Source organism: Phalacrocorax carbo, chromosome 5 (assembly GCF_963921805.1).
Source record: "Phalacrocorax carbo chromosome 5, bPhaCar2.1, whole genome shotgun sequence".
Taxonomy (NCBI): domain Eukaryota; kingdom Metazoa; phylum Chordata; class Aves; order Suliformes; family Phalacrocoracidae; genus Phalacrocorax; species Phalacrocorax carbo.
In genome coordinates, this window is record NC_087517.1 from 49,304,541 (window position 1) to 49,317,634 (window position 13,094).

General features: G+C 40.6%; 1 protein-coding gene across 8 annotated transcripts in view; it reads right to left on the reverse strand.

Moving 5' to 3' along the window:
* IFTAP (intraflagellar transport associated protein) overlaps positions 1-13,094 on the reverse strand; it is a 56,295-nt gene that overhangs the window by 12,030 nt on the left and 31,171 nt on the right. For 5 of the 8 annotated variants that reach the window (XM_064452318.1, XM_064452322.1, XM_064452321.1 and 2 more), the window contains one exon: positions 8,106-8,236. In XM_064452318.1, the coding sequence (XP_064308388.1) occupies positions 8,106-8,236 (131 nt within the window). The other 3 variants (XM_064452326.1, XM_064452324.1, XM_064452323.1) reach the window with 3 other exon arrangements.

Consider the following 13,094-nt stretch of genomic DNA (forward strand, 5'->3'; position numbering starts at 1 on the left):
AAACATTTAAACACCTGCTTATTTTTGCAAACTTCTGATGATTCCTCAATGAAGCCACTGACGAATTTAAAGTTAAAAATATACTTCTTCGTTTTGTTGAAAGGGAGGAAGAACACTCAGCATCTTATGGTCACTGCTCAGTTTAGAAGGCACAGTATCCCACACAATTTCTGGTAACATTTTGTAAGAAGCTGTATTGACACAGTTAATGCCATCTAATAAGTCAGAGAAGTGATAGCTGGATTCCTCTCTGGTGGCCAGGCAGGTACCTGACAGACGTGGCAGTGAGTATCTTGTAAACATCTATATAAATGTCCATACGCTATCCTAGGTAAACCATCATTAACTTTTAGAAATAGCACATTCACGAAATGTTCATATGAAAAAAAGTCTGCACACAAGCTCTCTCTTCTGTCAAGGCTAAGGTCAACTCCTTGACCTCCTCATCATATTCACATACAGTTTCATCTTTTCCACAGGCAAAGACTCTTAAAATTCCATGCCAGTATGGGTACCAGCAACCGGGGTTCAATACTACCTGTCCCTTGCAGAAATACAAACCACTCATCTAAAATACGATGCAAGAAACAAATATGTTTCCCTTAGTTTGGTTGTAACAATATTTGGTTGTAACAATCATTTACCAGCAGTCCTGATTAACAGGTTAACAGGAACTATAACAAGGTGACCCACTTAGTGGATGAAGCAAATGCTGTGGATGTTGTTTACCTGGACTTCTGTAAAGCTTTTGACACCATTTCCCACAGCATTCCCCTGGAGAAATTGGCTGCTCAGGGTTTGGATGGATGTACTCTTCACTGGGTAAAAACTGGCTGGATGGCTGGGCCCAAAGAGTTGGGGTGAATGGAGTTAAATCCAGCTGGCAGCCAGTCACAAACGGTGTTCCCCAGGGCTCAGTGTTGGGGCCAGTCATTTTTAATATCTCTATCAATGGTCTGGATGACAGGATTGAGTGCACCCTCAGTAAGTTTGCAGACAACACCAAATTGGGCAGGAGTGTTGATCTGCTCAAGGGTAGGAAGGCTCTGCAGAGGGATCTGGACAGGCTGGATCGATGGGCCGAGGCCAGTTGTACAAGGTTCAACAAGACCAAGGGCTGGCTCCTGCACTTGGGTCACAACAACAGGCTTGGGGAAGAGTGGCTGCAGAGCTGCTCGGCAGAGAAGGACCTGGGGGTGCTGGTCGACAGCCAGCTGAACATGAGGCAGCAGTGTGCCCAGGTGGCCAAGAAGGCCAACAGCATCCGGGCTTGTATCAGGAATAGTGTGGCCAGCAGGGGTAGGGAAGTGATTGTGCCCCTGTACTCGGCACTGGTGAGGCCACACCTCGAATCCTGTGTTCTGTTTTGGGCCCCTCACTACAAGAAAGACATTGAGGTGCTGGAGTGTCTCCAAAGAAGGGCAATGAAGCTGGTGAAGGGTCTGGAGAGCAGGTCTTACGAGGAGAGGTTGAGGGAACTGGGGTTGTTTAGCCTGGAGAAGAGGAGGCTGAGGGGAGACCTTATCACTCTTTACAACTACCTGAAAGGAGGTTGTAGTGAGGTGGGGGTTGGTCTCTTCTCCCAGGTTACTAGTGATAGAATAAGAGGAAACGGCCTCAAGTTGCATCAGGAGAGGTTTAGATTGGATATTAAGGAAAATGTCTTTATTGAAAGAATGGTCAGGCATTGGAACTAGGCTGTCCAGAGAGGTGGTTGACTCACCATCCCTGCAGGCATTTAAAAGACATCTAGATGTCGCACTTCACAGCATGGTTTAGGAGACACGGTGGTTGACAGTTGGACTTGATGACCCTAGAGGTCTTTTCCAACCTTAATGATTCTATGATTCTATGATTCTATGAATATTTGTTACCACATTATATTTAGCTAAGCTACAAAGAGTTTAAATCAGAGTATGCCTTCATAGGGATTCTGCTTCTTCCTCTGCCAACATAATTATAAAAGTATACACACATTTACTATGCTCTTGTCTTGACCTTCATGTCATTCCAGGAACATTTTATGCATGTGCAGAGAAATACTGGAAAAACTTTTGTTTAAAAAAGTCAACCCCAACTGAAATTAGATGCCAAAGTAGAACATACCCAACTTCACTGTTACCCACTCATTGCACATTTGAAAAGTTTATTCACATTGCATATTTATCAGTGTGCTTCATCTCTCAAATGAGTACTCAAAGCACTAGGGATTCTTTTTTTGCTTCTTCTCCCAAGAAGCCATTCACTTCAACCTCCCACACAGACAAGCAATCTAAAATTTTTATACTGCAAACTGCAATTTTGATATATTTCAAAAGGAAGACATTTTGCAATGGAACACTGAATCCTCTGAGCTGATCAAGTTATTATCTTGTTATTTTTGCCTAAGGAGCTGAGAGAAATATGTGAATTTCAGGTGCCTAATTTAACATCTAATTGAAATCTTTTTGAGAGCTCTCTGGGAATAGAATTTTACTCTATTAGAAAACTGCCAGTTTGCTTAAGATTGCTCCTGTGATTTACTCCGTGAAGAAAAAATAATTTTCATTTACAGTTCCTGCATGTCCAAATTAAAGGGCAAAAGAATGTAATGTTCATATTAATAACTGAAGTATTTTGCTAGAGGCTGTTTTACAAAGTAATGTTGTGAATGGGGCACCTTAAAGTTGAGACTTTGAAAAGTCTATTAAAAACTGGCAACTGAGTTCTTTTTATTAATCTGTGTGGAGTTACAGTTAACTGATCAGCTTGTCTCTGTCCTTCTAAAACCTTTATTTCTGTGTAATTATGGCACTCTATGATTTACTTGTTCAAATTATGTAAAGGAGGCACATACACTCACCAACGATTTCACTGTATAATCAAGGGAAAACTAACTAGTTCAATAACAATAAGTAAAAAAGGGGGACGGAAGGCATGTATGCTATGATCTCATATAAACTTAATATACGCTGGGGTACTTGGCAGAAGAAAAAGTTTGTCTTGCACCGGACTGGGACTCAATAAATCTTGACCAATTTTACACTTCTGCTTCATCATTCTGGACAAGTCACTCAACCTCTGTGTCTTTACTGGCCTCTGAGAAGATGTAACTCTTCCATCGCCTTTCACTTAGTCAATCCTGCCTTTAAGTTCTTCCATGCTCTTATTGCATTTATGCATAGCACTTACCAGAAACAAACCTCTGCTGAGGCCTATCAGTAAAACCTTAAACCAAAGGAACTGAATGGAAGCTGTATTTTAGGTTATAGGTGCTGCCATTCCACAAATAAATATAAAATGATAGGCATTGTAAATACTTTTTTGAATGCTCAAACTAAAGGCAAACAATGGAGAGTAGAAGGGTTGAATTTCCTAATCCCAGCCATATAAAAATTAAGCTTCTAGATTAAGGTTGTTAATGAGCTAAAAAAGACCCAGCCTGAGAGTCAGCCTGTGGAGAGAGATATTATACATCTTAGGACAAATGCCTACAGCAAGCGGGATGAGCTATTTTCTGGAGATGCTTATCTCCCTCTCTTGATGACAGAAGGACTAAATTAGATGAAATTGAAAGCTGAAGTTAGGTGAGATGAACCCCACTTTGAATGCATGTTTATAGTAAATGGATGGAAAATACGCATTCAACTGCACTCATATGTATGAAGCAGGGGAAACAAGAACAAATAAAGACCCTAGGAAGCAGTCATTAAGATATACTGTTTATTAAAAAAACCCAAACTCTGTCTTTTATTAAAGAAAGTAGTAAGTAGAAATAAAGGAGAGAATAAATATCTGGATAGGGAAGGTAAATGTTCTATGGTAATGTACTTCAACCATGAAGTGAATGCTCTTTCAATTTACAGTGGCCTGTGGGAAGTCATGTATGCTGCACTGTCAATACTGAAATCCAAGAATATATTTATGTCTAAAACCTGGGAAGAAAGATGAAACAACGTTGGTGGACAAAACAAATAATTTGCTGTCATTCACTAAGCCTCTTCCCAATGGCTTTTGACAGAAAACATTTTCAGGGAGGCAAGTTGTTCTTTAACAATTAGCCAAGTTATACACTGGGTCTTAGCAGAGCTTCTCTTTTTAGATTTTCCCTAGCAATATGTTCTGAGATACACACCTTCCCCTAAAGTCCTTCAGAAATATATTCATAGCCTAGATATCTGTTATCTTGAATTCCACTATTAAGCTTGTTTATTTTTCCCAGGGAACAGTTCTACACTGTTTATGAAAATCGACTAGGCAGTCAAATTCTGTTGACCTTCCCTATCAGATTTGTTTTGATGGACAGAAAACAGTCTCATTTCAAAGCACGGATGTCTCTAGGAGGGCAGACTTTAGCCTGTGTAGTAGCCTGGATGACAAGAGTCCCTTGGGAGGCGGTCCTGAAGGCCAGAGGAGTCCAAGAAAGCTGGGCATTCTTCAAGAAGGAAATCGTAAAGGCACAGGAACAGGCCATCCCTCTGTGATGAAAGACATCAGGCAGGGAAGAAGACTGGCCTGGCTGAACAGAGAGCTTTGGCTGGAGCTTAGGAAAAAAAGAAGAGAGTGTATGACCTTTGGAAGAAGGAGCAGGCACCTCAGGAGGTGTCGTGAGGCTATGCAGGGAGAAAATCAGAAGTACTAAAGCCCAAGTAGAACGTAATCTGGCTACTGCTGTAAAAGATGATTAAAAAATGTTTCCATAAATACATTTACAACAAAAGGCAGTCTAAGGGGTATATCCATCCTTTATTGGATGCGGGCGAAAACATAGTGACAAAGGATGAAGAAAAGGCTGAGGTACTTAATGCCTTCTTTTCCTCAACCTTTAATAGTAGGACCAGTTTTTCTCCAGCTGCCTGAGCTGGAGGACACAGACAAGGAGCAGGATGAAGCCCGCATAATCCAAGGGGAAATGGTTAGTGACCTGCTACAGCACTTAGACACACACAAGACTGTGGGGCCAAGAGTACTAAGGGAGCTGGCAAAAAAGCCCACCAAGCCACTTTCAATCACTTACCAGCTGTCTTGGTTAACAGGGGAGATCCCAGTTTACTGGAGGCTAGCAAATGTGACCCCGATCAACAAGAAGGTCCAGAAGGAGGATCCGGGGAACTACACGCCTGTCAGTCTGACCTTGGTGCTGGGGAAGGTTATGAAGCAGATCATCTTGAGTGCCATCATGTGGCACATACAGGACAACCAGGTGATCAGGCCCACTCAGCATGGGTTTATGAAAAGCAGGTCCTGCTTGACTAACCTTATCTCCTTCTATAACAAGGTGACCCACTTAGTGGATGAAGCAAACGCTGTGGATGTTGTTTACCTGGACTTCTGTAAAGCTTTTGACACCATTTCCCACAGCATTCCCCTGGAGAAATTGGCTGCTCAGGGTTTGGATGGATGTACTCTTCACTGGGTAAAAACTGGCTGGATGGCTGGGCCCAAAGAGTTGGGGTGAATGGAGTTAAATCCAGCTGGCAGCCAGTCACAAACGGTGTTCCCCAGGGCTCAGTGTTGGGGCCAGTCATTTTTAATATCTCTATCAATGGTCTGGATGACAGGATTGAGTGCACCCTCAGTAAGTTTGCAGACAACACCAAATTGGGCAGGAGTGTTGATCTGCTCAAGGGTAGGAAGGCTCTGCAGAGGGATCTGGACAGGCTGGATCGATGGGCCGAGGCCAGTTGTACAAGGTTCAACAAGACCAAGGGCTGGCTCCTGCACTTGGGTCACAACAACAGGCTTGGGGAAGAGTGGCTGCAGAGCTGCTCGGCAGAGAAGGACCTGGGGGTGCTGGTCGACAGCCAGCTGAACATGAGGCAGCAGTGTGCCCAGGTGGCCAAGAAGGCCAACAGCATCCGGGCTTGTATCAGGAATAGTGTGGCCAGCAGGGGTAGGGAAGTGATTGTGCCCCTGTACTCGGCACTGGTGAGGCCACACCTCGAATCCTGTGTTCTGTTTTGGGCCCCTCACTACAAGAAAGACATTGAGGTGCTGGAGTGTCTCCAAAGAAGGGCAATGAAGCTGGTGAAGGGTCTGGAGAGCAGGTCTTATGAGGAGAGGTTGAGGGAACTGGGGTTGTTTAGCCTGGAGAAGAGGAGGCTCAGTGGAGACCTGAAAGGAGGTTGTAGTGAGGTGGGGGTTGGCCTTTTTTCCCAAGTGACAAGCAATAGTATGAGAGAAAATGGCCTCAAGTTGCATCAGGAGAGGTTTAGATTGGATATTAGGAAAAATTTCTTAACCAAAAGGGTTATCAAGCTTTGGAACAGGCTGTCCAGAGAGGTGGTTGACTCACCATCCCTGTAGGTATTTAAAAGGCACATAGATGTGGCACTTAGGGACATGGTTTAGTGGTAGACTTGGCAGTGTTAGGTTTACAGTTGGACTTAATGACCTTAAGGGTCTTTTCCAACCTTAATGATTCTATGATTCTATTCCAGGGAAAACCTTTTTCTCTTTCTAAATGAGCCCCATCATAAGCAATGCAAGACTTAATTTTCAAGGCTAGGACAATCTGAAGCAGTGAAGGATTTTAAAATGGACCTTTTCAGTCTTGACAGTCGTAAAAATCAGGCGACAGTTATATTATCTAAATGAAGGCACAAATATGTGTATAATTTAGAGGAAAGACTGCCCTCATCTTGAGTAGCCAGGAACCAACCAAATGATTGTGAAAATCCTAAGTCATTCTTTTTGAAAAATGCAGCAACCCTTAATCAATGTAATAATATTCAGTTTCTCTTTCATAACCCAACTTTTCCTCAAATGGAAATGGGTTTTGCATGCAGTGGGATCTTCATCTATTTTTCATTAATTATAAGGAGTCATATGCAATCCTTTAGGAACACTGCAGGCTGCTACAACCATCCTTCTTTGGTTTTATACAGAAGTTATCAAATGACAAAACTATAAAACCTAATTCTAGGGGGTTTTTTGTGTCTGCCAATGGATATTTCTCAAGGTAAAAACCTTGAATTATGTCAATCCTTAGGGAAAAGGAGTTAGTATTTTTATTCACAGAATGGTAGGTATTAAAGCTTGAAAGGTCATTTTAGAACATTTACTTTTTCCAAAAGCAGGCTTGTTCCTCACAGTAAAGAGTTTATTGCAAAGAACTAAACACAATTGAGCTCAGGAAAGGAGGCACCATATGCACTGCTATTACTTCAATCCTTCACTGGTCACGCGTCATTTATAAACTTGATTTAAGCCTCACAGGACATCAATAAGCATATGAAACTATCAAAATGGCCCATTTTAGCCAGAAGCTAACTTCAGCTTCTATTACAATGATCAGGCAGGAGAAAGAAGTGGTGACGAGTTCTCTGCCTTAGGAACATCCCCAAAAGTTAATGCTCATGCTGACTATAAGCCTGTGAGTAATCCACACCTTCTGTTCCAGTTTGAAAAGAACTGAAATTCTGGGGGAAAATGGCAATTCTAAATTAAAGCTTGTATTGATTGTCTGATTAAAAGACTCAGACTCCATAATGCAAACCTCTCCACACCAGACCTAGACAACAAAGATGCTCAGCAGCATCTTGCTACTACTAATTTCCAAGAGGACAAATCCCAATTCTGATCACAATATATTCTAAAACCCTTTTTCCTTTTAAATGTCACGTTAAAGAGATCATTCACTACCTCCTTATTGCAGAAGACGATTCCCATATTCAGCCCAATGAGGACTGCAGGAGGTTGTTAGATGATGAGATCACTGGAAATTTAATTGGCCCATCATTCTACGAAAGCAATGATTTGTTTAAAGGGCAGGAAGTGCAAGAGTTTACTTGAATACCCGGTGACTTACACCAGTTAAATATTAAAAAGCCCACATACAGTTTGAAGTACTCAAGTACACGTTTTGAAATTGTAGGATTATATAGTAGCAGTGTGCAAGATAAAATAGTACCTTTCTATTAGAGTGTTTATCTCAAATGTAAATGTATTTAAGAATTCATTAATAATTTAAAAATTAATAATGTGATTTGTTCCACACACTGCATCTATCTCCCTCTTGTTCTTGTGGAAATAATATTAGAAGCCAATAGGTAAAAACACCCACTCCAAAGCCCCAATGTTTAAATAAATAAATCTGACTTAAATAAATAAATCTGACTTCATACCTCTTGGGCTTTGCTGTCCAATGGCTGTGGAACTGACAAGGTTCTGAACCTCAGCTGAACAGGCTTATCAAAGAATGGTGTACAGTAAGTCACTGTCTGTTCCACTTCTCCTGGGAGAACTAATGACCCTGCTGAATAAAAAATAGTCAGCTTTACCCTTCCATTCACTGTATAACTTAGCAAAATCCTGCGTAAAATTCTGTAGCGCAGACACAGGCACAGGCTTTTTAGTCAAAGTGTGCTGTACTGTTGCAAAATATATAATATAGGCACCTATCTTTAAAACAGATCCATGCAGTCCTGAGCTAAAATCTGTAAAATAAAATACACTATGCTAAGGAAAAATCAAACTTGGTTGGAAACACACAGGTAGCTCTTCTTTCTTGAGGACACTGAATTAAAAATCTGGATGTAGACACTCCTAAACTCAGAGAACACCTGGGATTAGATTAATCTCTTTCACAACGAAGAAGGAAGGTCCTTAGCAGAGATGTTTGCAGTAGGTGTTACAAAATACCAGCCTGAATCCTGGTCTTGCCACTGATTAGCTGGGCATTGTCATTCAATTCTCTTTTGCTAGAGTTTCACCACCTGTACACTGGGTATAAAGAATCTTTGCAAAGCACCTTAACATGACTCTCCTGAACATTAAGTAAAAATACCTGGTAGACGTACTAATAGCTCCCACTACAGTGCCAGATGACTCTCTTGTCCAAGAATATTTCATGGATGTTTGTTCCTCCCTGAGGTTTCCAAAAAGAGGTACAGTACTTGAGAGAACTTCCCTATATCTGGGACACAGGAACATATACCCTTTCCACACAGGCAGGATTTGGTCCACAGTCCACAAATGCACAGACTTTCTCAATCACTTTTCCTTTACATACTTAAGCAAAATGTTCATACTGGGAACAGTGGGTTTGCTTTCTGTGACAGCCCAGAAGGATATGCCTTAGGTTTAGAAATATCTTTTAACATGAATCAGTCTCAGCTCTGTTACAGCACAGATGTGTCCATCTTGTCTCAGTAATGTTTTTATGATGGAACTTCAGGGGACCATATGTCTTGCAATTTAGTCGAAGGATTATGTAAATCTACCTACTATTTTTTCTGGCTGATACATAAGTTTCTTTACAGCTTTATGCTACATTTTAGTAGCTTGATGTCCTCTTGAAATCTCAGAATAAATTTTCAAAGCATTGCTTAAATGTTAGTTAATGGAACCAACAAGACGGTACATAAAGCCACAGTGAAAAGGAAGAAGTGGCGATTTACTTCTACCTGCACACTTTTACCACAGTAGTGCAGTCACAGACCTCTCGTTCTGCTGTAAATATGCATTTGAAAACAATGATTTCCTAGCTAAGTCTCTGTAAAAAATCCATGATCAAATTCTTCATTTGGTTTTCTTCTGGGAATTGTATACTATTTCGAAGCCAGTAGAATTTTCTTTTTAAAAGAGCTCAATTAATTCCCTTGGGTATCTCATTCCTGGGTTTTTGTCTTTTAGTTCATGATTCACATATAAGTTGTTTCCATTTTTCGTCCTTATTCTTTTGCTTGCTTATATCTCTCTCTTGTCACCAATGTGCTTTCAGTACTTGTTCTCAGCACAGCATCTAATCTTATTCTGCATCAGTTATACGAGAAAGCTTTCTGAAAAGAACAGTGCAGTCCACAGGTATACATGCTATGTCTTTACATGCTCTGCAACTGCTTTTTTCCAATCTTTCATAAACTCGGTCAAAACTATTTGTAGAACAGAATGATCATTTAAAGGCAATGGCATCTTCTGCTGTTGTTTCAAACTTGTACCCTAAAGATATACCCTCACTGAAGGAAGGAAAGCCTGGACATCAGGAGGTTTGTATCACCTCCTGATATAAACACTGATGATTTCTGTACTAAGAGCTTTCCCCACTTCACAACTGGCAAATCTGCAGAAAGAAGACGAGGAAGAAGCACTGTTATGCAACAGTCTGGCAATGGCACAGAAAGACAACTCTTAAAAATTAGGGCAACAGAAGGAAATTTATTTTTGCTTTTAGCTAGAAGTGCTTGTCTTACTCAGAAAGTCAATTCCACTATTTTAAGGCTCGTTAGTAATGCAAACAATGTTTCAAATTCCCTTCAATCACCCTGTAAGAATGTGGTAATCGACCTTTGTTTGCCAGTAGACATGCCAGAAACGAGCTTTGTCTCTCTATCCTGGCTGCATGACAGCATATGAAAGTCTAATCAGTAAATGCAGCTTTTCCTGATAATGTTTAATCAAGAAACTCCTTCAGAGAGAAAAATTAGGGAGTTTTGACAGTCCTCCTTCTCAGTGGGAGCTCCCAAAGGAACTGTAGGCTACTCTAAGTTCTAGCCAGTACCTCACAGCTGGTTTAGGCTGATGCTACAGCACTAGCGGATGATGATCCTAATTAAGCTGATAATTATGTTCTCTGTGGAGGTGATTAATTAACAACACGAAAGCCTTGGATACTGCCAATGGCACCATATATAGAGATAACTGAGCAGGCACTGCTATCAAAAAATCTGAGAAGAGTTTTTTGAAATGCACCTCTCCTCGTACCATGAAGAATCAACTTCCTGCATGATATGGTAGTGAACTCTGATGATTTTACACAAGTCTAGTATACTTTAATGAGGGTGTTTTTGGAAACTGATCAATTCTCTTCTCTTTAGTCCCTCCCCACATGATAGACCCACAAAATCTGAACACTGCTGAGTTGGGAGTTTCTGCTCATTCCGTACTATTGATGTTAATTATAAGTATAGAAAAAAATAATCTGTTGCCACAAACCTGATTTGAACTTTCAAGAGAGAAGTTCAGTCTTGCCTAAATCTTTAGCTTTCCTGTAGCCAAAAGGTGTCCAGCTATAGATACACTAACACATGTTTTACTGCTTTCAGATGCTGAATTTCACAAAAATGCTGTTGATGAGGAGCTGAGGAGGGAGGTAGTGATAACGAAAAAAGCTTAAAAGCTAAATTTTGCTGTGTCCTCTGATTCTCAGGATTCAGGCTGTTAGCCCCGAAGAGCTGCCTAGTGTGAAACCATCTCAAGGCAGTACTAAATGGTTTGCAGAGACTGGAGAAGAAAAAAGAGAGATTCACCAGCTGGGAGGAGCCCCAAGTTTGAAAAAATCAACAGAATTTAACTCTGAATCCTCTTCCTCAACATGATTTTTCTAGATGTAAATATAGGCTCAAAATATAAATGGAAAGATGTAGATTATGGAAAATAACAGATATTGGCATAATTTGCCTAAAGAATTATTTAAATAATTAAATAGCTATGCTTAGGCTCAGCTTCAAAGTAACTGAGTAACTTGGGTTCTCCTCAACCTCTGTGGGCAAGTTTACAGTACCTCAGGGCTCCAAGCCAGATTATGATGAGACTCTGATATCCTTGCCTATGCAGCCTCACCCATACATTTAATTAGTCCTATTTTCATTTTCTCTTGTATTTAAAAAAATAGCACACTCAAGGTCTCTAGGCACGCTTTTTACATATTTTGTAATTTATACAAATACTACTTATTATTACCTAACTATACTTCAAGCCCTGCAGCAAGTGATTTGTTACCAGTCCTGGAAAGGAATTCTGTTGCCAGAACATAGGTACTAGGCATTCTCCATCCATCCCTTGATAAAGCCTGATCATCTCTATTGTTGCCTTAAACTACTTAAGAGTTACAGATTAAATTCAGTGAGAAGGAGCGACTAAACAGTCCACCATACACATGCTGACTCTAGACGATGCTATGGTTTAGGGCAGCAATTTGACTTTGCCAATCATGGTTTACTGTGCCAAAGTTCCACAATGCAGAACATTGCCCTAGTTTTGGGCTTTCAGCCCAGTGCTGTCTAATGAAAATAGCTACAATGAATTTGCATACTGGCCAAATCTATGGGCTGCTTTTTTTTTTTTTGTAAGAAGCAGCTGTATTCATTTACACGTTAAAAGACATTGGATTTAGGAAAATAAGTTGGGGGAAAAAAAAGAAAAACCTATTAGAAAGATTTTCCCAGGACATCTCCCAAAAAGCATTGATTTAGACAGGATGTTTTAACACCTATTTTCTGTCATGCTTTTCACACTGTCAACTTTGAGCCGCTTCCCCTTAGGTGTGAATATTTATTGTATTAATGTACAGTTGCTAACTCAGCTAACTGATCTGCCCTTTAAAGCTAAATGAAGTACAGAGATGCTGAACTGTTGCCAATAACAAGTAGAGATAAAAGCTTGTCGTAATTATACTAGCAAGGTATGACATTTTTCACTGGGTGTCCTCGCTTGTTTTGCCGATACAAACTCTTAAATTTATCATTTGTTCTGATATACAGGTTGCAGCATTTAAAAAGACCAGCAACAGAATGACTTTCAAATTTGTGTCACATTATGCCTCACTTATAAACTAACTGGAATTCTTCAGAATTAATCCTTTATTAAAGTGGTCAATAGAGATATTATTTTATGTTACTTTATTATTACAAACAATAGAAGCAACACCATTTTATATTTTAACTTGCATTTTGTTGCTATGGTTTCTAGAGGAGTGAGATTACACCTCTCTTATTATGAAGCCTATCAAGTGGATTTTGACATGTAAGACAACTATCAAACCATAAATCCCGTTTTCTGCACTTAGGAGTTGTGCTGCTTTCAGCTGGGATAATTTTCTTCACAGTAGCTAATATGGGGCGATGTTTTGGATTTGTGCTGGAAACAGTGGTGATAATACAGGGATGTTTCAGTTACTGCCGAGCAGGGCTTACACAGAGCCAAGGCCTTTTCTGCCTCTCACCCCACCCCACCAGCGAGTGGGCTGGGAGTGTCCAAGAAGCTGGGAGGGGACACAGCTGGGACAGCTGACCCCAACTGACCCAAGGGATATTCCGTGTCATATGACGTCATGCTCCACATATAAAGCTGGAGGAAGAAGAAGGAAGTGAGGGACATTCAGTGTCTGTTACGGT